General features: G+C 38.0%; 1 protein-coding gene across 1 annotated transcript; it reads right to left on the bottom strand.

The window, feature by feature from the left end:
- Positions 1-4,924: 4,924 nt before the first annotated feature.
- Positions 4,925-21,781, bottom strand: EXOC1L (exocyst complex component 1 like). The gene is made up of 3 exons (XM_043448561.1): positions 21,435-21,781; positions 11,024-11,154; positions 4,925-5,327 (listed from the first exon to the last, which is right to left on the bottom strand). Exons 1-3 carry the CDS (start codon positions 21,553-21,555, stop codon positions 5,061-5,063), a joined length of 519 nt encoding a protein of 172 aa, XP_043304496.1. The 5' UTR covers positions 21,556-21,781; the 3' UTR covers positions 4,925-5,060.
- Positions 21,782-23,943: the final 2,162 nt, after the last annotated feature.

Below are 23,943 nucleotides of genomic sequence, written 5' to 3'. Positions count from 1 at the left end.
GAGAAATGCTTGGCTGGAGGGTGCCCAAGCTGGAATCAAGATTGCCAGGAGAAATATCAATAACCTCAGATATGCAGATGACACCACCCTTATGGCAAACAGTGAAGAAGAACTAAAGAGCCTCTTGATGAAAGTGAAAGAGGAGAGAGAAAAAGTTTGCTTAAAGCTCAACATTCAGAACATTAAGATCATGGCATCTGGTCCCATCACTTGATGGCAAAAAATGGGGGAACAGTGGAAACAGTGGCTGATTTTATTTTTCTGGGCTCCAAGATCACTGCAGATGGTGACTGCAGCCATGAAATTAAAAGACACTTACTCCTTGGAAGGAAACTTATGACCAACCTGGACAGCATATTAAAAAGCAGAGACATTACTTTGCCAACAAAGATCCGCCTCATCAAGGCTATGATTTTTCCAGTGGTCATGTATGGATGTGAGTGTTGGACTGTAAAGAAGGCTGAGTGCCGAAAAATTGATGCATTTGAACTGTGGTGTTGGAGAAGACTCTTGAGAGTCCCTTGGACTGCAAGGAGATCCAACCAGCCCATCCCAAATGAAATCAGTCCTGAGTGTTCATTGGAAGGACTGATGCTGAAGCTGAAACTCCAATTCTTTGGCCATCTGATGTGAAGAGCTGACTCATTTGAAAAGACCCTGACGCTGGGAAAGATTGACGGCAAGAGGAGAAGGGAACAACAAAGGATGAGATGGTTGGATGGCATCACAGACTGAATGGAGATGAGTCTGAGCAGGCTTAGGGAGCTGATGATGGACAGGGAGGCCTGGCGTGTTGTGGTCCATGGGTCACGAAGAGTTGGACACAAGTGAGCAACTGAACTGAAACTGAACTGAACTGAACCTAAGAAGTCTGATCTCTTTAGTAAGAATAACATGTCAAGAAAATAAATACACAAATCTTTAGTGCCTCCAGTGTATAATCCAAACATAAGACTGTTTTTAGTCTCTCTTTAAAGAGATCATTAAAGAGATCACTCCAATATGGGAAGTGGTCACTCTTGTTGACTACATTCTGAACTTTTTACCTGAGAAGTAAACAAATGAGCTACATTAATAGTTTTTTGTTAATTGGAGAGGGCAAAGCAAGACTTGGCATAGGATGGAGATTTTCAAACATATTATCATTTGAACTGTCTACTTTGATAAAAGGCATTTTTACCTGTTGTCCTAACTACAGGGCATTTCCCATTTTAAACACAACTAACAGGTGAGTTGGTTTCAGGGAGTGAGATGCAGCTGACTCATTTTCCCCCCAGTTTGGTACTGTCTCTGTATGATGACTTTCTTTATCTTTTAGTTATTTCACAGAAAGCCACTCAAATAGGTCTTGATTTTTTAAAAAAAAATTAATCTTACACAGCAATTGCAAAGATAGTAGAGAGAACTTCCATACACTCATTGCTCATTTTTTCCCCAAAGCTAACATCTTGCATAACCATGGCCAATTTTCAAAACTAAGACATGTACTTTACTTTAATATCACTAAATTACAGATCTGATTTAGCTTTCTTCAATTTTCCCACCAACAATCTTTTTCTGTTGCAGTTTCCAATCCAGGACCCCACACTGCATTTAGTTGTCATGTCCCCTTAGGTGTCTTCCAGTCAGCTCCTCAGTTGGGTTGAATTGTGCCCCAGACTCCCCCCAACCTGCTGCCCCCTTCTTCAATTCATGTGTTGAAGTTCCAACCCCCAGCATGTCAGAAAGTGACTTACTTGGAGATAAACTCTTCATAAGTGAAGTCACTCAGTCATGTCCAACTCTTTGTGACCCCATGGACTGTAGCCTACCAGGGTCCTCTGTCCCTGGGATTTTCCAGGCAAGAATACTGGAGTGGGTTGCCATTCCCTTCTCCAGGGGGTCTTCCCAACCCAGGGATCGAACCCAGGTCTCCAGCATTGCGGGCAGACGCTTTACCATCTGAGCCACCAGGGAAGCCCAAACTCTTCATAGAGGTAATCAAATTAAAATGAGGTCATTAATATGGGCTCTAACCCAATATGACTGTTATCTTCATAAAAAGAGGAAATTTGGATGGGACGTGCAAAGAGGGATGATCATGTAAAGGAGAAGACAGCTATCTACAAGCCAAAGAGAGGTGCCTGGGACAGATCCTTTCTTCACAGCTTTCCATATAATTGAAAAAGTCAATTAAGGCAAGAAATTGTACAAAATGGGGTCTCAAAAGAGTCGGACACAAATAAGCAGCAACTAACATTTTCGCTTTCATACATACCTTAAATTTTTTCCCTTTGTTTTCCTTCCCTTTACCTGACTCAGAAAGCTGATCTTATTTTATAAACTTTTCATTTTTATTTACTGTATTTATTTTTTCTTTTTACCTTTGACCCCCTTCACCCATTTCTCCCACTATCAGCCACTCCACACCACTGGCAACCATCAGTCTATTTTCTATATCTTCTTTCTTCCTTTTTTAAGATTCCACCTATAAGAGAGTTCATCTGGTATCCGTCTTTCTGTATCTGATTTATTTCACTTAGAATAATGCCCTTGAGAACCATCCATGTTGTAGCAAAGGGCAAGATTTCATCTCTTTTTTTATGTGAATAATATTCCACTTTTGTGTGTGTGTGTGCATGTATATCACATTTTCTTTATCCATTCATTTATTGATAGCTTTCATATCTTGACTATTATAAATAATGCTGCAGTTAACATGGGGGTATATATATCTTTCTGTGATTGGTTTTCATTTTCTTGGTATTTAAATGTCCAGAAGTGGAATTTCTGGATCATATGTTGGTTATAGTTTTAGCTTTTTGAGAAACTTCCAAAACGTTTGCACCAGTTTACATTCCCACCAACAGTGCATGAGGGTTACCTTTTCTTCATATCCTCCTCAACACTTGCTATTTCATGTCTTTTTGGTAGTCATCCTAACTGGTGGGAAGTGACATCTCATTGTGGTTTTGATTTATTTGGTTAATCATTTTTTTCTTTTTTTCTTTTTTCTGAATTTGACTGATAGCTAGGAGTTTCCCCCACTCTTAGTTTATAAAAAAAATTCACCCATGTTTTCTTCTAGTAGACTTAAAGTAGTTCTTTTTTTCTAACAGTTTTATTGATGTGTAATTCACACACCATACAACTCACCCATTTAAAGTGTATAATTGGATTTTTTTAGCATATTACATTGTTATTTCTAAAAACTAAAGTATAACACTAAATTAGCCATTTTAATCATTTTAAAACGTATAATTCAGCACCATTAACTACATTTACAATGTGTGCCATTACCACCATCTCTCTCCAAAACTTTTTCATCACAAAAAGAAACACTGTAACTATTCAGCAGTAACATCCCATTCCTTCTTCCTTCCAGCCCCTGACAATCTCTAATCTACTTTCTGTCTCTAATTTTGCCCATTCTCGGTATTTCATATAAGTGGAATCATGTAATATTTGTCATTTTGTGACAGGCTTATTTCACTTCACATATTTTCAGTATTCATCCATGTTGTATGGCAAAATAATATTCCACTGTATGAATATACCACATTTTGTTTATCCATTCATTTGTTGATGCATACTTGGGCAGCTTTCATCTTCTGGCTACTGTGAATGATGCTGCAATGAACATTGGTGTATAGACATCTATTCAAATCCCTGCTTTCGATACCTCTGAGTATATACCTAGGAGGAAAATTGCTGGGTTGTTGAGTAATTGTGTGTTTTGCTTTTTGAGGAGAAGGCAAATTGTTTTCCACCATGACTATAGCATTTTACATTACCACAAGCAATGAAAGAGGATTTCATTTTCTCCTCACCTTTCTCAACACTTCTTGTTTTCTGTGTGTATTTTTTTTAATAGCCATTCTAGTAGTAATGAAGTGGTATCTCATTTTGGTTTTTATTTACATTTCTCTAATGAATAATAATGCTGAGTTTCTTTTCTTGTGCTTATTGTACAACCTCTTTGCAGAAATGTCTATTGGAGTTTCCTGTCTATTTTTAAATTGGGTTATTTGTTACTGAGTTGTAGGAGTTCTTTGTATTAGATCCTTATCAGATATATAATTGCTAAATATTTTCTTTCATTCTGTAGGTTTGTTTTTCACTTTCTTAATAATGTTCTTTAATGCAAAAGGAACTCTGTTGAAGTCCAATTTATCTGTTTTCTTTTGTTGTTCTTCATTTCAATGTCATAAAATCCATTGCCAAATCCAAGGTTCTAAAGTTTTACTCCTATGTTTTCTTCTAGAAGTTTTATGCTCTCATGTTTTACAGTCAAATCTTTAATCCATTTTAGGGATGTCTACAGTGTGAGGTAGGAGTTTAGTTTCTTTCTTTTGCATGTAGATATCTAGTTTTGCCCCAGCACCATTTGTTGAAGAGATTTTTTTTTTCTCCTTTGAGTGAACTTGATACCCTAGTCAAAATTCAGTTGACCGTGGATGTAAGAGTTTTTCTGAACTCTCAATTCTATTCCATTGGCCTAAATATCTGTCCTTATGCCAGTACTATACTGCTTTGATCACTGTACCTTTGTAGCAAGTTTTGAAACTGGGAGAGATAAGTCCTTTAACTTTGTACTTCTTTTTCAAGATTGTTTGGATATGTTGGGCCCCTTGTAACTCCATATGAATTTGAGGATTGACTTTTCCATTTCTGCAAAAAAAAAAAAAAAATCATTGGAATTTTTATAGGGATTATACTGATCTGCAGGTTGTTTTGGGTAATATTGACATTTTGACAGTATTAAATCTTCCTATCCATGAACATGGAATGCATTTCTACTTATTTTGGTCTTTCAAGATACTTCTTGATACCCTTTCATAGAATACTAATTTAGGCAAAACCATCTAACTCCTTCCAAAGTTACCAAAGAACACACAGGCAAGAGTCCCAAATATTGAATGACTGCATTAAAGCACATTTCACGGCAATTCTCAAAGCATCACTTTATTTTCATATAAATAATAGTCACCGATAAAGGGAAAAAACAAAATCATGACTATCAATATTTACTTAGGGAACCATTTTCCTAGAACACGGATGAAGGAACATAGGATATGTGTTCAGAGTGGCAGAGGACACAGGGACAGGCACACTAGATTGAAGGCATAGAAGCATATTCTCATAAGGACCAAGCAATCCTTGTTGTTGGAGGACCAAATGGAATCATCATTAATGTAAGTAGAATCAAAGTTCACGATCTGTAAGTCCTTCTTGAGGTATGCATGATTCAGCTTGTTTACAGTCCGAGCAAAGGCATATTTCGAAGCACAACTATATGCTTCCAAACTGTATACTTTCTTGAAGTGCAGATCAAAGAATGGATTGTCCTAGGAGAAAAAGAGAGCCGAGATTTTGTTTGTAGCTAAGAAAGTAGCTAGATTTCCTGGATTCTCTCATATTCTTTTGTATGCTTATTGATTGTAGGATATCAAACATATTTCAAAAATCTAGAAATGAGCTTTCCAAAGCTACCTGGTTCAAACATATTGCTTCTAAAAAGAATAACAATAAGAAAGATCATTTTGATGCACCTTTGATTTTTCAATATGCAAATAAAGCGTGTGTTAGAATGTGTAGTTATCAAATCTTCCCACGGTAGTGAATTGGAGAGGATGGAGGGGATGGAGAAGAATAAACCCACTTAGCAGACTTCCACAGGGGAGAAAAGGAGAAACCTTTTCTCAACTAGCAAGTTGGTCCTTTTTGCTATTTCAGTGATAGAAGGGGGAAATACAGAATCAGCATTTGGCATACATGCATGCATACTCGCTAAGTCTCTAACTTTCCAGGTGGCGCTACTGGTAAAGAGCTCGCCTGTGAATGCAGGAGATGCAAGAGATGCGGCTCTATCCCTGGGTCAGGAAGATTCTCTGGAGCAGGAAATGGCAGCCCACTGGAGTATTCTTGCCTGGAGAATCCCATGGATGGAGAAGCCTGGCAGTCTACAGTCCATAGCATTGCACAGAGTTGAAAACAACTGGAGCAATTTAGCAGACAGACAGCAGGTAGGCAGGTTGCCAACTTGTTGGCTTTGAAGTTAATAGCAAGGAATTACTTTTAAAGTTAATGACAAGGATCATTAAATCATTTGACTGAAACTGACAATTTGTCACTGGCTAATTGGATTGAGTTAGGCTCTGTACTTCTAGTGGAGATGTTTTGGGAAAAAGTAGGCATCAAATACCTGATCTAGGTCTACATGGTAAAATAATAATAATTGCTACTGTTACTAGTAGTAGTAACAACAATGTCTTGCATTTATGAAATGCTTTTTCAATTTACAAAATGTTTTCAAATTAATTATCTGCCTAACTTCTAACTCTCCTTGAGGGCAGAGTTTTTGAATCATTTATCTTCTGTGTTCCTGGTGCTTATCCATGGCCACAATGAAATTCTCAACAAACACGTGTTGAATTGAGCTGAAAGTGAAGTGAAAGTGAAGTTCTCTCAGTCATGTCCAACTCTTTGGGACCCCATACATTCCATGGGATTCTCCAGGCCAGAATACTAGATTGGGTAACCATTCGCTTCTCCAGGGTATCTTCCCAACCCAGGGATTGAACCCAGGTCTTGCACATTGCAGGTGAATTCTTTACTAATTGAGCCACAAGGGAAAAAGGGAAGTGGAGGTAAACATTGTCCTAAATGATAAGGAGGCAGAGAGAGACAAAACCAAACAACAGTATTAATAATTTGTTACTGTATAGTGTGCAAAGTCTATAAACAACTTATATATTGCAATTTTTTTTTTTAAATAGGAAAATTCTTGCAGCAGGCAGGAAAAAGAACAAGGGTTTTAAAGTTAGACCACTGTTCTGACTCTGATATAACCACGGGCAAGATCCTTATCAGATTTGGCCTTCCCTTTTAGATAGGGTTGCTATGAAGTTTACATGAGGTTAATCATACAAACTGTGACACTAGAATGGAGCTTAATGAATGATAGTTCCTTTTCCCAGATCTGCCGCCAGAGATTATGATACTGGTGGTAATACCACCTTGCTTTGCAATTTTTTAAAAACAAAGCAATATTTAAAGAATGTACAAGAGTGATGTGATTTTAAGCACATTTCCCCAACTCACACCTTGCAAAATGTTTCGTAACTGTCATAATTGCCAGCTGAAAGACACTTGTGCAGAGAATCTCAATGAAAGGAAATCACACCCATTCCATCACCAGATACTAATCACACTTCTTATGTAGTTTCCTCACAGAATCATTTGCTCCTTGTCATGTAGAAAATATGCCTTATGTTTTTGAAATACTTGGAGAGGATTAAGGTTTTCCCTTAGTCTAATAATTGAAGCCTAAGCAGGCATGAACGTAGAATACACGTCTGTCCATCCCTCCCTTGCTTTCCTGCTTCCCTGCTTCCTTCCTTCCTCTCTCCCTCTTCCCCTTTCTCTCTTTCTTTCTTTTGATAGGGCTAAAAGGGAATCTCATAGTTCATTCTGTAATCTCTTGTTTATAATAGATTATAATATAATGTACTGTAATCGTGAATGATAGTTTCCAGAGGGTTAAAGCCCAGGCCACACATGTAGTTATTGGCAGAGCCAAGGTGAGAACCAAGCTCTCAATCAGCCCAGCCCCATTTCTTGCTACATCATCCTCTCTCCTGTTGCACCACAACAGTCTCCAAGTCCCCCATCATTTTTATTTCTGCAATATAAATTGACTTCAGTATCAATTCCACTCCATTTTAAAGCTGACAACTTTCTGGCTTGAAACAGCTCTCTTTAAAAAAACTGTATCATTGCTATTGAGAAAAATATAATAAATGCTGACTCCTGAGGATTCAATTACAAGAGGGAAGAGAACTGGAAATTCCCAGAACAATTGAGATATTTTTACTTCATCCACAGGAAAGAAGTATTTAAAAGAACTACACTTTGGATATTACAGGTTTTCTTCTGACAGTTTAGTATTTTAGGTCCTAAAGAGATGAGAAAACTAGGAATACTCAAATTCTCTTCTGTATCTATCTAGTTCACTATGAAAGGTCATGATCTTCAAATGTGAAAGGGAAGAATCAACAACATAGAGATGAAATTAAGTGCCAGAAAGGTGAGGATAAAATAGAGCAGAGTTAGCTGCTTCCAGTGTATCTGAGTTGACAGGCTTGATTAATACATTCCTGGGCACTGACCAAGCTCGTAGAAAATAATTATGACATCAGTAAATATTTGAGAAATTACAACAAAAGAAGAAAATGGTAAAAAAAAAAAAAAAAGAAATGGCAATGGTTAATCCCTAAAACTACATATTAATGAAATTGACATTGATTTCTGATAAAATTCAATGCAATACAGAACTTTTGGCAAATATATAAAAGTATAAAGAAGATAATAATTTAAAAATTATAATAATCTTATCACACAGAGATAATTATTGCTAAAGTACTGGTTAGTTTCATATATGGATATACACACATCTATATATTTTGTGTTAAAATTTGAGGTTCAGCTTTCAAGTTTTTGATACTATGATAGATTAAATATGTAAAATAATACTATAGAAAAGTTTTGTATCAGGTGACTTTTACAAAATGTATTAAATGATGAACAATTGTGTTCTGAGGTATTCTTTTGGAAACATGATTTTTAATGGCCGTGTAATGTTCCAGCATATTGACATGCCAAAAATATTTATTTCCTAAAGCGTTGAATGTTTAGGTAGAATGTCTTGCCAGAAAAATGCTATGTGATTACTTAGGAAAGAAAATAATGAAATCCAGCATACTTTCACCAAGAAGTCCTGTCAAATATACCAAATTTTAAAAACAGGATTCCTGGAAGATAACAGCAGATAACATATATTGATTTCAGTAAAGATCTTAAGGGTAAAATTTAGATATTCACACTAGATAAGGCAGAATTAAGTGCATGTGTCCATCTAACTTACCACTTATCATCAGACCCTAGCAAGACCTAATATACCATAAATTCTCAGTGAATGAACAAATATACAAATTTGTATAAATGGTAAACAACAAGTCCAAAGAAGATGAATTAATAGATTTGGAGGTAAAATCTACCTCCATCACTAAAGTAGTTCTTTGACCTTGGGCAAGTCAATTAATCTCTTTATGTCTCATGTTCCTCATCTATAGATCAGGAGTAATGCTAGAATCTAATTCATGGGTTGTGACAATTATATGAAATTAAGTCTAGAAAGAGCTTTTTTGGTCCTTGTCATCTGATAACCATTTACTAAGTGTGAGATGGTAGCATGTAGCAGTACTACTAGTAATGGTAATAATAGTAGTAGTCATGATAACCTATCAGTTACCCAAAAGTATACTTAGGTCTGCCTGCTTCATCATTTTTATTATTGACTTGGGTGAAGTGCTAAATGCTGTTCACACTAAATCTGCACCATACTACTGTGAATGTTAACGAATCAAAATATTAGAAGATTTATAGGTGGGAACAAGAGACCAAACTAAGAGTATGACATTGAACAGGATGAGCTTAAATTCTAATTCATCCAACGATAACAGAAGCATTTGAGTCCCTAATACCTGTTAGGCAGAAGGCTACAATAAAAGATGAAAAGTAAGGGTTGCAGTTTTTTATTCAGAGGGGAGACAGAGTAAGCCAACAACTGCAGTTTGTTGGATTATTTACATCCATAATGCAATGGATTGTAGGGCTGGGGGACATGAGTAGGACTTTACTTCAAGGAGAATCTGAGAATGGGGTGAGGGATGGAGGTGACTGGGACTCTAAGCCCCGAGAGTCAATAGTTAAGTACTTTCACTGTATAAAGTTTTAGGGAGAATGACCAGAGATAAAGGAGCCAGATGATCAAGGGCCTTTATTTACATTTTATCCTATGTACTTAGAGGGTATGGCAGATCAGGTTAAAAGGCAATTCATGCCCAAAAGATCCGAGGGCTCAGTTGAGTGTTTAATAGAAATAAGAATTCAGATCAAAGGAATTATAAACAGGTCACACTAACTCTAAAGTATTGTATTTAATTCTGGAAAAACTGAAGCATTTCAGAGGAGAGAAAATAGCATAGTGGAAGGGGTTGTAGCAACGTTTGTGTGGTCCTGTCATATTATCTTATTTAATCTTCATATGAACATCATTTAAAGAATGAACGGTTACATTTAATCCAGAAAAGAGAAAACGTGAGGGAACCTTATAATTGTCTTTAAATATTGGAAAAGCTGCTATGTGAAAGGAGGGTTTGGTTTGTTCTGATTGTACCAAATGGCAAAACTAGAACTGATGGGTGGATGTCATAGTGAAGCAGATTTTGGTTAAATATAAGTCAGAGGGACTTCTTCCCTGGTGGTCCAGTGGCTAAGACTCCATGCTCCCAATACAGGGGGCCTGGGTTCCATCCCTGGTCAGGGAGCTGGATCCCACATGCTGCAACTAAGACCTGGAACAGCCAAATAAATAAATATAAAGAAATAATAAAACCTAAGTAGGACATGTAAAGATAAAGGACGGCAATTCAGAAGCAGAATGGACTGCTTCATGTGGTAATGAGTGTTCCATCAGTAGAAGTTAAGGAGAGGCTGGGAAAACCACTTTCGAGTAGTCACGAGAGAGATTACACACTTTCTCTACTTTCAATACTGAGGCTGCAGGATTTCCTCGAGTTATCAGTCCTTCTGGAGGATCAAGCGGCTAAACCGGCAGTAAAATATGAAGAAGGTGAGGAAAGGAATTCCCACAACTTGTGGAGGAAGTTGGGATGCGGAGAGAGTGGTGTGAAAGTGTCAGACATTTAAAGTTTCAGAACAGACTAGAAGATTTTGTTTTACCTGTTAAGAAGCACTTGGGAAAGACGCTTTTAAATCTAATAGACAAAATTCAAATTTAAACTCATAGAAACAGAAAAAACAAACCAGTAGATCATCCCAGTAGATTAAATCGCACTCCTTAAGAACAATATGTCATCTTAACACCCAGTATACGTCAAAAATGTATGAAGTAGGATATTGACCGCCAAGATCTCCAGCATGTTGATTCCATAGCTCCCTTACAAAATATAACACTTACTGTATCTGCTTCTTTTCCATCGATCATCTGCAGGTCATTCAAAGACCACTTTTTGGTTACTTCATATTTTTCATCTAAACCTATTCTGTAGTGTTTCACCATAATTATTTTTACTTCTTCATTTTTGGTCACTGTAGGACAGAAAAAGACTTCGTTTACATAGACTCTTGCAAGATAATAAATTATTCACCAAGTCATAGTTTTCTGTATTTCTGTATCTCCTTTTCATATAATGAACTTGAACATACATTATATCTGCACCCTAGTTGTGAACGCTGAGGTATCTGAAGCCTCATGAATGTTCCCTCAGATTTGCTCTCTGTTCTATCAGTGTGTTAACTTTATTTTTGCTACAGTTGTGGTCACATACAGCTGCGGTAATGTCTGCCAGATGGAACACTGAGCTCTATGCTTTCAGCTCTGAGCTTTGTGGTGGAGGATGGGGTTCAACTCAGGGCAGGAAATAAGAGGCTTAGCGTGAGCATACAGTCACTGCCAAAGTGTTTACCAGAACAAGTTGGAGTTTTAATTTATGACAATATAGGAAAATGAGGTCAGGAAAGTAAACCATTCTGCTCACCCAGCAACCAACTGTAGAAGAGAGGGCATGCAAATAATATCATGCACACTTTCTTTTAAAGTTGCTGTGAGATTTTGGATGTAGGACTGCTTGCAACACAGCTTTTACTAACATATTTGTTTTTGTTTGAGGTTTTTAATCTTCTCCAGAGTGTATCTAAACTTCTAGTATTTGAAATGCGCTATTGAGACAAAAACTTTAGTACTATATTTTGAAGTGTATGGGGAAAAGCATTGCTTATTTTATGTGAACAACACAAAGGAAATAATTTTCTGGCCTTAAAATCATTGAGTTTGGTCTCATATGAACACACTAGAAGAATCAGCATTTGATGTTAGAACTCCTGAATTGAAAGTTCTCAATGAGTTATCAAGGGAGTATTTCCTAGGTATCCACAGTTTGCCGGATAGAACTGTTGTGATTGCCAGTGGGGGTAAATGATTGCCTGCCCTCTGGTAACTTATGGTTTTGTTGAAGAGAAAAGGCTAACAGACATGTCATATAAAATATATGTTATGAAGGCACACAATTATATCACAGAGGAGTGGCAGTGGGAATTGACTATCTTAAGCTTTCAAGATGGTTGATGTCACTTGGAGTGTTGCAGGCTGGTTCTGTCTCCTCAGAGTGAGACTGGAATTTGTCTTTGAGGGAGACTGTCTTTTGGTTCTAGAAAGTAGCACTTTGGCATGGCTTCCTAGTTACGAAGATGAAAACAGTGTATTACAATATAGTCACGGTAATAGATCAGCAATTTGGAACAGACTATATGCTCAACAGGAGTTCTTAGAAGAAAGAGGATTGGAAAAGTTAAGGAAAGAATTATGGAAGAGATCGAGTTGGAGATGGAGCTTTTAAATTAGTCCAGTTTCAAAAGACAGGGATGATACTGAAGGCATTTCTAGGAGAAGGACAGTATTACAAACTGAGAGGACAATTGACCCTGAACTTCACCAGGTAGGATTAGAGACAGTGGATTGTATAGACTGATTGGTGTTAGGACATGATGAAGGATAAGGTTAACCAGGTTGTGAAAATGTTCTGCAAAGTGACAGAAACCATTGTGGACTTGTGGTGTTGAGTCCCCCCCTCTGGTGGGAAGGATGGGAGTCTGGCCTGGACACTGGGGGCTCTAGAGTTGGGGCTGGTGAAGAGATTAGTTATCCCCTGAAAGTGCAGGTGATACTGAAATTAAGGCAACCAGTTAAGCTTTGAGTTCACAATGGACCTGAACTCAGTCTCCTAGAGAAGGGAGTCTGAGCAGCTTGATAAATCTAAGGGGGCACTGTGTCAGGATTTCAGTGAAAGGTCATACAGTAACACACATTCAGTAAGTCTCTTTTCTTCTTGAGCAAGAGACTAATACAGTGGCACCTCATTAGAGGAGTATATTTCTGGAATCAGTGATGCCCAAGAACACTGAAGAAGAAAAGAAAGAGGAACTGGAGGTCCATAGAAGAGGCAGTAAATCTTAGTGGGCTCTGGCATTAGACATTCTGGATTCAAATCATGACATCACTTCTTACACTGTGGTCTGAGCATATTACTTAATCACAGAGAGATTAAACCTCAGCTGTCTCATGTTGTAAAGTGGACCTCAGAGTGATACAAACTCACAGGCTGTAAAGATTAAAGTATGTAAATGATGTAGGATAGTGTCTAGTTTATAGTAATTGTTTTTGTCTTTGTTTTGTTTCATGACGTTGTTGGATTCTAGGCATAAGATGTGAGCAGTAAAAATAGAAGTAGCAAATCTAAATAAGATTTTGAATGAGACATTGACAACACTTGATGGAAATAACACTGGATGGAAACCAAAACACAAAAGTGTGGAGGGTGGACTGGTTGGGCAGAATAGTGAGTTTAGTTTTTGACTGTACATCATAAAGTGTCTGGGAGGAGATGGAGATATGTAGATGGGGATAGTTAGGAATGGAGATATACACTTAGGACTTTTCTGTGTAGTCAGTTTTCCAAGACTAGGTTTACAGGGAAAAAAGCAGAGGAAAAAGGTGAGATGGAGTAGAGTAAAAAAAAAAAGGTGCCAGCAGAGAGATCTAAGAAGGAGCCATCAAAAAAGAGACAAGCCCAACAGTGTGATGCTACAGAAATGAAAAGGACAGAGAATTTCAAAGATTTGGAGACAATCCCATGAAGTCACTTTGTTGGGTAAAAAGCAGAGTTCAGTCCTGGCATTCAGTCTGACTTGGGGAAGATCATTGATTTCTTCCCTGAGGGCAATTCCTCTATAACGGGGAGCATAGAAGACAGCTTGCAGAAGGCTCCTTCATGGACTGGCTAACCCTGAGTGCCTACTGTGTACCAGTTCCTATGTTATGTAGGCTTTAGAACAAGAAATAGGAAGAGACTAAAGACTATGATTTACAGCACATATTCCAAGAGTTTGGAAGAGGAGGGATTGCATATTTTGAGGACAAAGGAGTGATTGAGGGGCATGTCCTGAGGGGACCTAGAGTGGAAGGTTTTAAGTGGAAGGTTTTAACCCTGAGTAAGAAAACCTTGGAAGGAAAGTTATGACCAACCTAGATAGCATATTAAAAAGCAGAGACATTACTTTGCCAACAAAGGTCCATCTGGTCAAGGCTATGGTTTTTCCAGTGGTCATGTATGGGTGTGAGAGTTGGACTGTGAAGAAAGCTGAGTGCAGAAGAATTGATGCTTTTGAACTGTGGTGTTGGAGAAGACTCTTGAGAGTCCCTTGGACTGCAAGGAGATTCAACCAGTCCATCCTAAAGGAGATAAGTCCTAGGTGTTCATTGGAAGGACTGATGCTGACGCTGAAACTCCAATACTTTGGTCACCTAATGTGAAGAGTTGACTTGTTGGAAAAGACGGTGATGCTGGGAGGGGTTGGGGGCAGGAGAAGAAGGGGACGACAGAGGATGAGATGGCTGGATGGCATCACCGACTTGATGGGCATGAGTTTGAGTAAACTCCGGGAGTTTGTGATGGACAGGGAGGCCTGGCTTGCTGCGATTCATGGGGTCGCAAAGAGTCGGACATGACTGAGCAACTGAACTGAACTGAACTGAAGAAAACTGACTCAAAGTCTGTGAGTCTCCTGAAATTGTATGCAAAACTTGGTGGATTTCTGCTCGTGTGCACTTATCCAACCCTAAAAGAGATCTACTTCCACCGGTCTAGATGTTAGCTTTGGGAAGAGGAAAGGAAGAGAGGAGAAAAGAAGCCATTTGGTTGGTGAGTTGACGTGGAGGCATGGTAGCCTCTGTCATACTTGCTAAGGACAAGCTCTCAGAGGTGTTTGCTTCCACTAGAAGGCAGTTTTCTGTCCAGACAAAGGCTCTACCTCAGAATCAAATGATAAAGCTCTTGTTCTGACTAGCTGTCTCACTGGCTGCTTAGGAAGTGGGAGAGGATGGGGATGGGGAGAAATAACTGGATACTGTATATAAATGTCATTTGAAGCAAATTCATGGTCTCATCGACCTGTTAGGATAACCAGCTCATTAACTGCAGACCCACTGATTTGTTTCATTAATTTGATAACTATCTGAGTACCCCTTTTATACAAAGTCCTGGGCTAGGCATTGAAAAAATGTATTCCTCTACAGTACCATTCATGTTCCTACTGAGACTACAGAGTGTGGGGCTTCAGAAAGAAAACACATGACTACTGTCCTGTGAATGAGGAATGAACAGGTCTTATAGGACCATGGGGAAGGGATAGCTGCATCCCACTGGGGGCCTGAGAGAACTTCCTGACAGGTTTTCTGAGTTGTAAAGGGCCGTGGGAGTTAGCAGAATGAATAAAGGGGTACGGGGAGTTCTGAAACGGCATGCACACAGAAGCATAAGAAACTTGAATCTTCTAGTCCTCACAGGCATTTACCATTGTTGGCATGACGTGTAGGGTGAATAGGTGATGGGAAACGGGGAAGGCAGGACCTGGTTCCTGAATGGTCTAGAATGCTAGGCTAAGGAGTTCAAATATTATCCTGAGAGTTATATATGTGGGGAGATTTACAGGGGAGTGTGTTGTCACTAAAGGACTTTAAGTAAACAGTCAAGCTGAACTTTACATTTTAGAAAGTTTTCTTCAGCAGTTGTATAAAGCAGGGATCTAATGCCTGATGATGTGAGGTTGGATCTGATGTCATAATAAGAGAAATAACATGCACAATAAATATAATGTGCTTGAATCATCCCTAAACCATCCCCCTTTTGCTCCGGTCCAGGGAAAAATCGTCTTTCACGAAATGACCCCTTGTGACCAAAAGGCTGGGGACCGCTGCAAGGATGGGTAGAAGGGAGGGAGTGAAGAAAGAGAAAAGAAGGTAGGATCTACTAGTTATCAAGTTTCCTTACATCAGTGATCACTGTCCCACTAACTACAAACTAAGAAAACAGCAATCATGCTTTAAAAGTTAACTTTTTGATACAATGATGCAGCAGAGAGACAGTACGTCCTCCTTGATTTGGCAAAACAATCTCCTCTGTAGTCCAGGAGGTTCCAAGAACTGTCTTAAGCCAAGAGTTGAAGTCTCCTCAGGCTGGAGTGGACCCAACCCCTCATCTCCATGTTGAGCTCTGCTGCCAGCTAAAATTAAGCGGCCATATCCACATTAATGCAGTGGCAAAGTGGCAACTTATCACATGGTCCTAAAACAGAAATGTGTTTGTATAGTTAGAATGTTGCACAGTTGGTTTTGGTGACATCAGATGTATTACTGCCCAATTATGATTTAGTGATAGCTATAGATCCAGGGAAGTTCAGAATGAACCTACGCCAATGTCATTATTTTAGTTAGCATTTTCAGAAATACCATCTTAACCTCATGCCAGCCATCGATTTTCACTTTTAATTTTGTAATAAACATTGTTGTTAATAATTGCCTATATTATCATAGTAAAATAGTCACTCATGGTAAAAGTGTCATTCAGGAGGCTAAGTGGAAAGAAATTGGCCAATGATCCAATATAATTTGGCAGATAAGAGGGGAAAAAGCAGCTTGTAAGTAAGCTGCACAGAAATATTTTAAACATATAAACTACCATCATTTCATAATCCTAGAGTTATATAACTGCTTTCATCATTGAGATTAAGTAATAGGGGGAAATTACCCTGAGATATTAAAGACAAGAAGCCTCACTGAAAATGTTTCAATGTATTAGTTATGTCTTGGGATTGTTGAGAATGTTATTATTGATTTAATCAAAAGGTAGCTTTCAAATAATTTATCTAGAAATGTTTTAATCGGATTGATTTTGGGGTAATCCTGGGTACTACAGATTTAATGTTTGTTCCCTCTAATTCCTATGTTGAGATCTAACCCTCAAGTCAGGTTTATGGTATTAGGAGGTGGGGTCTTTGGGAGGTATTATCGGGATTAACACCCTTGTAAAAAGACCCCAGAGAGCTCTCTTGCCCTTTCTGCCCTGCAAGGTCACAGGGAGGAAACAGTGGTCTATGAGGACAAAGATCCACACTAGACACTGAATCTGAAAGCACCATGATCTTGGATTTCCCAGCCTCCAGGAATATGAGAAATTAATGTTTGTGCTTCATAAAACACCTAGTCTCTAGTATTTTATTTTTCCTGTTAACATTCTTATTTGACATTTATTGTTAATATCATAAATGATTTGACAAAATTATTCAATTCTCTGATGCACAGAGAAGTTCTTTTTTGGCATCAAAATGTAGTATGTATGGAGAATTTATGTACACTATTTTCATAATTCTAGCAAATACTGTTTATTTTCAAATTAATTATCTACGGAGAATATTTTTCAAAATATATGTGAATACTGAAAAAATAATCTGTATTGCAATATGTATATAATTTATTTATAAATTATATAACATAAATATATATCTATGTATTTACTATTTTATTTTTATTGTAAATATTTATTTACAGTATATACTATATTTCTACATCTCAGCATATGTTTTCACAATACATTTTTTCTATATATTTTAACAATATAACCCTACCTTTTATTTATTTGGAATATAATTTATCAAGTTTGCTTTTTTGCTAGTTAGGCTTTAAGAAGAGAGCATTAGCTCCCGCTCTGTGAGGACCTAGAGGGGCGGGATGAGGGGCGGGAGGGAGGGTCACAAGGGAGGGGATACATGTATCCTTACGGCTGACTCACATCATTTACAGCAGAAACCAACACAACATTGTAAAGTAATTATCCTCTAATTAAAAATAGATTTTTTAAAAAGAGAGAACACTATGTGCGAATGTTGTTTAATTGTTGTGTTCAATTCTTTTGTGACCCTGTGAACTGTAGCCTGCCAGGCTTGTCTGTCCATGGATTTTCCCAAGAATACTGGAGGGAGTTGCCATTTCCTCCTTCAGGGGATCTTCCCAACCCAGGGATCGAACCCATCTTCTACATTTGCAGGTGGGTCCTATAGCACTGAGCCACCAGGAAAGCCCATGTGCAAATGTAGGTGTTATTGAATATTAACTGAATATTAAATTGAATAAGTAATAGTGTTGCCCCCTATTTCATAGCTGGCAGGTGGGTAAAGTTGAGTCATTTCACTCCAGCTCCGTCTGACTCCTAGCATTCCAAGGTCTAGCCCACCATGCGATGCTACTTCCCATCCAATTATGGCTAATGCTTTCTATGCAATTTCAAGTCTTTCAGAATTTCCTTAATTCATTTGCATTCTCATCATTGCACAAGTGACCTGTCTCTTTTTGTTCCCGTACATAATAGAGCCCCTCCCTCCTTCATAAGAAGATGCTGCTTTTAACTCCAAGGATAATGACATTCTGAGTTAGGTGAAGGCAATTCCAAGGGAAAATGACCATGCAAACCCTGAGGTGCCATGAAATTCCCAAGGTAAGTACTAGCAAACTGCAGAGAGGGAGATGGAATTTGTAATGTTTATTTTTTGACCTTGACGAAGTCAAGTATCCAGGTAACAGTAAATTGCAATCACCTGGTTGGGAGACCCCTGCAAAAGACAGACTCAGGTCAGATAAACAGAAAGTGTAACTTATTTAAACTTATCTTCTTTTTTTTTTTTGACAATAGTAAAATTTTTGTTTTTATTATAGAAACATATTCAAATCATTGTACTGATTCTTGAAACGTCATTAATGAATATCATAACTACATATTTTCTGCTTTCTAATTTGTTTCCTGACTTTTCATGTAGTACAAGAGGGATGTGAATGAGTTACTTTTCCATGTCTTATGATTGTGCTATACAGAATAATGTGACTGTCTATAATATATGTAAAACACAAAGGTTTTCTCTTTGTATTATACTGTACTTGTTTCAATAGCCTTTGCTTCAGGTTTAGTGCAATAGAAATATTTGAATGGAATCAGATAAAATAGTACTGAACTAATTTCTTTATCTATTCTATACCATAAGATCTCTTTTAAGGTCTTCAGTTCAGTTCAGTCGCTCAGTCGTGTCCGACTCTTTGCAACCCCATGAACCACAGTACGCCAGGCCTCCCTGTCCATCACCAACTCCCGGAGTCTCCCAAACCCATGTCCATTGAGTTGGTGATGCCATCCAACCATCTCATCCTCTGTTGTCCCCTTCTCCTCCTGCCTAAACTTATTTTCTTTAATCTGAGAAGTGTATAGTGGGATTTAATGACTCTAGACTCTTGGCTCTCACAAATTTAGAACTGCTGGCTTAGAGGCTATAAGGAGGAAATCATAACTATGTGTCTCTCTACTCCCAGAAGGTGGCCAACTTTCAAAATCTGGAGTTATCTGCCTCCACAATTGAGATATAGCCTGTTTGATTCCTCTCAATGGAGATATTTTCTGAGTAAAGCACAGCCAAAGGTTTAGAACTAGCAAGCATCACTCTGACTTTATTTTAAATTACTGTTCTGTCTAAATGCATTTGAGATGGTCATAAAGAGATGCTACATTGGGGAAAGTGCTCTCAAGTTGATGGATGTGATACAGAGGAGAGTCATGAAACTGGTGAATGAAAATGAATTTTAATGTTAATTTTTACCTGGAATAGCACAATACCATCTCCTCTTCCTCACCTCTGAGACAATCTTGTTTTTCCCTTACTTCTTACATAAGAGAATCATTGAATTTTACTAATGAAAATGATCATTTACTTTATTTGATCATTTTCCAGGTGAAAACTGTGACCCCTAAAGAGGTTTCCTTCACACATGTTAACAATGCCAATACCTTTTAACCAATCTTGATTAAAAGGATTCATGTCATTTATGAAAAAAGACAGCAGGTGACCCCAGCCCACGGTGTCTTTCTCAGAACTTGAGGGTATTGGGGGAAAAAAATTACATCCATTTCCAAAAATTTAATTCTAGGATTGTTTTTTTTTTCCATGCCAGATAGAACAAGTTTAGCTAATTATATTATTGGAGGGGGGCATTAAGATACATCTAGTAAATTAGATTTAAATAATTCCTGGTAAATACATAAACATTATTATGATTGCTTTATTTTCATAAGATTTAAAACAATGTGTGTATATACAAATGTTATGTGATGAGTAATTAGCTTCATAAAGGATTACAATAGGAATAAAATTAACTATTAAATTTTAATGTTGGAATAAGCATTTTTTCTAATACATTAAGTCAAAATATTTTAAGATATAGTGATCTGATGGTTTGAATATAATGCAGTTTCTAAAATTTTTTCATTTGATCTTTTTCCATAATTTGACTTTCTTTTTCCTGGACTGAGGAAGTTTTGTACCTTGCTGATATGCCAAGCCTCACACTTTTTATTTGGCAAAATATACTAGGTAAAGTATAAGATAAATCTTATTATTCTTAAGTAAATATTAGTATACCTGTTAGGAATTACAGGATTTTAAAGAGTTCTTAGCACTTTCTTTAAAGTTGTTCTACTTCTGTTATAGTACTCTCTCTCCACAACTTTTGCAAGTTCTTTTAAGCAAAGTATCAGGAAGGGAAGTATAATAGACTTTCTGAAAAGGTTGAACTGTGTGCCTTAAAAAGCAAAGTGTACAATGAAAGTTAGATTTTCTAACCTCTTTCCTTAAGCCCCTGAAAACTATTAAAAATCATGGATTATAAAAAGAAAATGCTGTATATTAGATTCAATAGTGGCACAAACATTTCTAAGTTCAGCACAATAATTACAGGTTAGGTAAATCATAATTAAGTGAAAAAGTTTATACCTACCTTTGGACAATTTTCATGAATGTTTAAAACATGAGGAAAAATATTTTAGTTGAATAGTTTAGAGAACATTTCCTTAAAGTTCCATCTTCATGAACTAATTTCTACTATTAAAACATTGTTTCGGTGAGCATACTATGAGAAAGAATTTTTAAAAGATCATTTCTGTTTTCAAAATAAGCCACCAGGAAGTCTAAATAAACCTCAGAAGGAAATCTTAGGTCTTTTTTTTCTTTCCCAGCATGAAAAGAGAGAACGCTAGTTTTCCAGACTGGTTGGAAATAGAGCCGTATAACTCAGTTATCCAATATGTTTAAAAATATACAGAGAGCTTTCTGTTGAATTTTTAAAAATGAGCTCATACACAAATAAAACTGTTTGCCATGCAAGTGATTTGAATAAAAGATTGGAGACTAATCAGATCGGAAAAAGCACATGCCCAGTTTCATTTCTGAACAATTAACCAAAATATTAATACAATACATTTTGTCTTCCATTTTAGCACTTACAAAAATGCTGTAAAATCCAAATTCTTTATCTTGGCATAGTTAAATTCTATCACAAGAAGATACATGCGTAAAAAGTAAACACCCCCAAATGCCCCTCTGTCACCTAAGCCTCTCAGGGTTATTTACGTTTTGAAATGATAGCAGAAAGAGCAGATTACCTGATACACAGAGGTAATACCTGTCCTGGACCGAGAACTCTATTTCAATAAACTCGCACAGATTCTGTGAGAGTGGCTTAAACAGTTTCTTCTCCAAGTCCTCCTTTACCAATGATGACATCTCCTCGAGTTCCACTTGGCCTGAGGTCTTGGCTCCAGCTCACTGTCTTTTCTCCTGCTGCTGTCTAGATTTCTTATTTTGGTTTGCAGCTCCTGGGTGAGTCCTGCCCACCTCCCAGCCCTCACTCTCAACTTCTCGCTCCCAGACCCGGGCTCTTGAGAGCACGCAGCGCGGGCAGACCCCTCACTGCGGTATCTGCCCAGTGGCGGCGGCGGCAGCAGGAGCCGCACCAGCCCCACCGTCACTTTCCAGCCTCCAGGCTCAAGGAGGCTGCTCTCTGGAGCTCTCCTGCGGTTTGTTGATGGGCAACATATTTATGAACACCAGCAGATACACTTGTGGAGTCCCCTGGTCTCCCTAGCCTAGTAACCCTTTTCCCCTGCACACGGCTCTGCAGGGGAAGACCACTCCTTCAGTGTGATTCCATTATATAAATCAGCTGTCTGGCTCTATTGATTGGGATCATCTTCCATTAAGAACTTTGCTATCATCCGTGAGAGAAAAAGCCTCTGTGCTCGCTCCTGACACTTCCAACAAGTCTTTTCCCTCCTCTCTTTCCCCTTCTGCAATTCACCCAGACCTTTGTTTCAGGAGAGTCACCATCAATTCCTGGGTCCAAATTATTTTTAAAATGGGCTCCCTGTAACACTATTCACTTCATTACTCCCAAAGAAGAATTCCCTAGGTGCCTATTGGGGCAAAACATGGTATCTTGGGAGGCTGAAAGTCCTATCCTTGAGAAGCTTGTAATTTAATAAGAGGTGAGCACACCAAATAATTGTCATAAATATGTAAAAGTGATAAATGGTGCAAGAGGAAAGGGAATATAGAAAAGATATTTTTACCTGGAGAATATCAGAGACTGCTATGGGTAGAAGATCTGGAGAGGGAAGTATTTAAATGGAGGAACATATTCTGTGGGAAGAATGTTGTGAAGCTGTGTCCATGTAGATACAACCCAGTGGGGACACAGGGAGGCGAATTACTTAGAAGAAAAGACTTCTTTGCCTATAAGATTCATAGATTAAGGAACTTTTGTGTTAACTGAGGAACTGTAGCTTGGATTCTAAAAGACCCACAAGAGTGGACTCTAATTTCGAAGTCTATGAACTGTCCAGACCTATTTTATTCTTATGATTCATTTTCGTAGACCAAGGAGCTCTTTTTCTTTTAATTTTCAGTTGTGGACTCTTGCTTCAATCACTTCCCAACACAGTCATTAAAATTTTTACATTCTCTTGCAACCACAGAATTATTTATCTGCTGAAGAAATCAGGGAGTAAGTGCCTATCTGTCCATAAGGAACAGGATCACAGTGTTCACATGATATCAGGGCTTTTCCCTTTCACACATTATAAGAGGGTAGGTCTCCACAGAGTTCAGGGCTAAGGTAACCCATTGGTGTCTGGAATTACAGGCCTGAACTAGTGGGGGGAATACTGACGAAAGTTCTGCTCTTCTCAGGGTTGCTCTGTGGGTGCCTGAGGAGGTCATGGTAAATACCATGGATACAGGCTGGGCCCTAACTCTGTCTTCGTCAGAGTCACGTCCCAACGCCCTTTTGCTTCAGCAAAATGTCACGGTTTTGTCCATCCTCATACAAGTAGGTCTTGGAGTAGCCTTCAGGAGAGGAGGCAAAATACTGTTAATTGGCAGGAATAAATGTCAGACTCTGTGTGTTGGCTTTTGCAATATATGTCATTTAACCTTTCAAGAAAGCTAAGAGAGAGGTGTGATTGTCCCCACGTCTTCCTCTTAGGAAGCAGAGTGCTCTGTGGAAGCATGGTAGCCCTCCTCAAAGCTTGATGAGGAAGATGATGCATCTCTGTCTCATACTTATTTATTGCTTCTATCTTTGGTAAGAATATCTTTAGTAGTAAAATGTTATTACAACTAAATCTGCATTCATATACCTTGAACTTGATACCTTTCTGTGTGATTATATACCAGATTGGAAAGTGCCAATCTTTTATGTTATATTTCTTAAACTTTTATTTGAAGGAATGAGGACCATGTTGGTACTAAAATATTTAACTTTTTTACACACAAAAATTCTATTGCTGTACCATATCATATTTTATTTAATCCAGCAAATATTTGCTCTTTAATCAAGGTATTGCTTGGTAATTCTAGTTTAGGAGCATTGTATGTGTGTGTCCATGTGTGTGTATATGAGTTTGTGCAGTGGATGGAGTGTTTATGTCCCCAGATTCATATGCTGAAACTCTAACCCCCAGTGTGATGGTACTAGGAGGTACTAGGTATTAGGAAGTGAGGTCTTTGGGAGGTGATTCAGTCGTGAGAGTGGATCTCTCATGAATTTGATTCGTGTCCTTAAAGAAGAGACCCCAGAGGGCTCCCTCGCCCTTTCTGTGAGGAGGATGCAGG

The sequence above is a fragment of the Cervus canadensis genome, chromosome 26 (assembly GCF_019320065.1).
Source record: "Cervus canadensis isolate Bull #8, Minnesota chromosome 26, ASM1932006v1, whole genome shotgun sequence".
Lineage (NCBI taxonomy): Eukaryota > Metazoa > Chordata > Mammalia > Artiodactyla > Cervidae > Cervus > Cervus canadensis.
This window is presented reverse-complemented; position numbering and strand designations above follow the sequence as displayed.

Excerpts from the sequence above, each read along its gene's own strand:
- EXOC1L (XM_043448561.1), bottom strand. The coding sequence starts at position 21,555 with ATGTCATCATTGGTAAAGGAGGACTTGGAGAAGAAACTGTTTAAGCCA. Across the intron at positions 11,155-21,434 it reads GTATTACCTCTGTGTATCAG|TGACCAAAAATGAAGAAGTA; the intron begins GTAATCTGCTCT and ends TCTGTCCTACAG. Across the intron at positions 5,328-11,023 it reads ATGGAAAAGAAGCAGATACA|GACAATCCATTCTTTGATCT; the intron begins GTAAGTGTTATA and ends TTTTTCTCCTAG.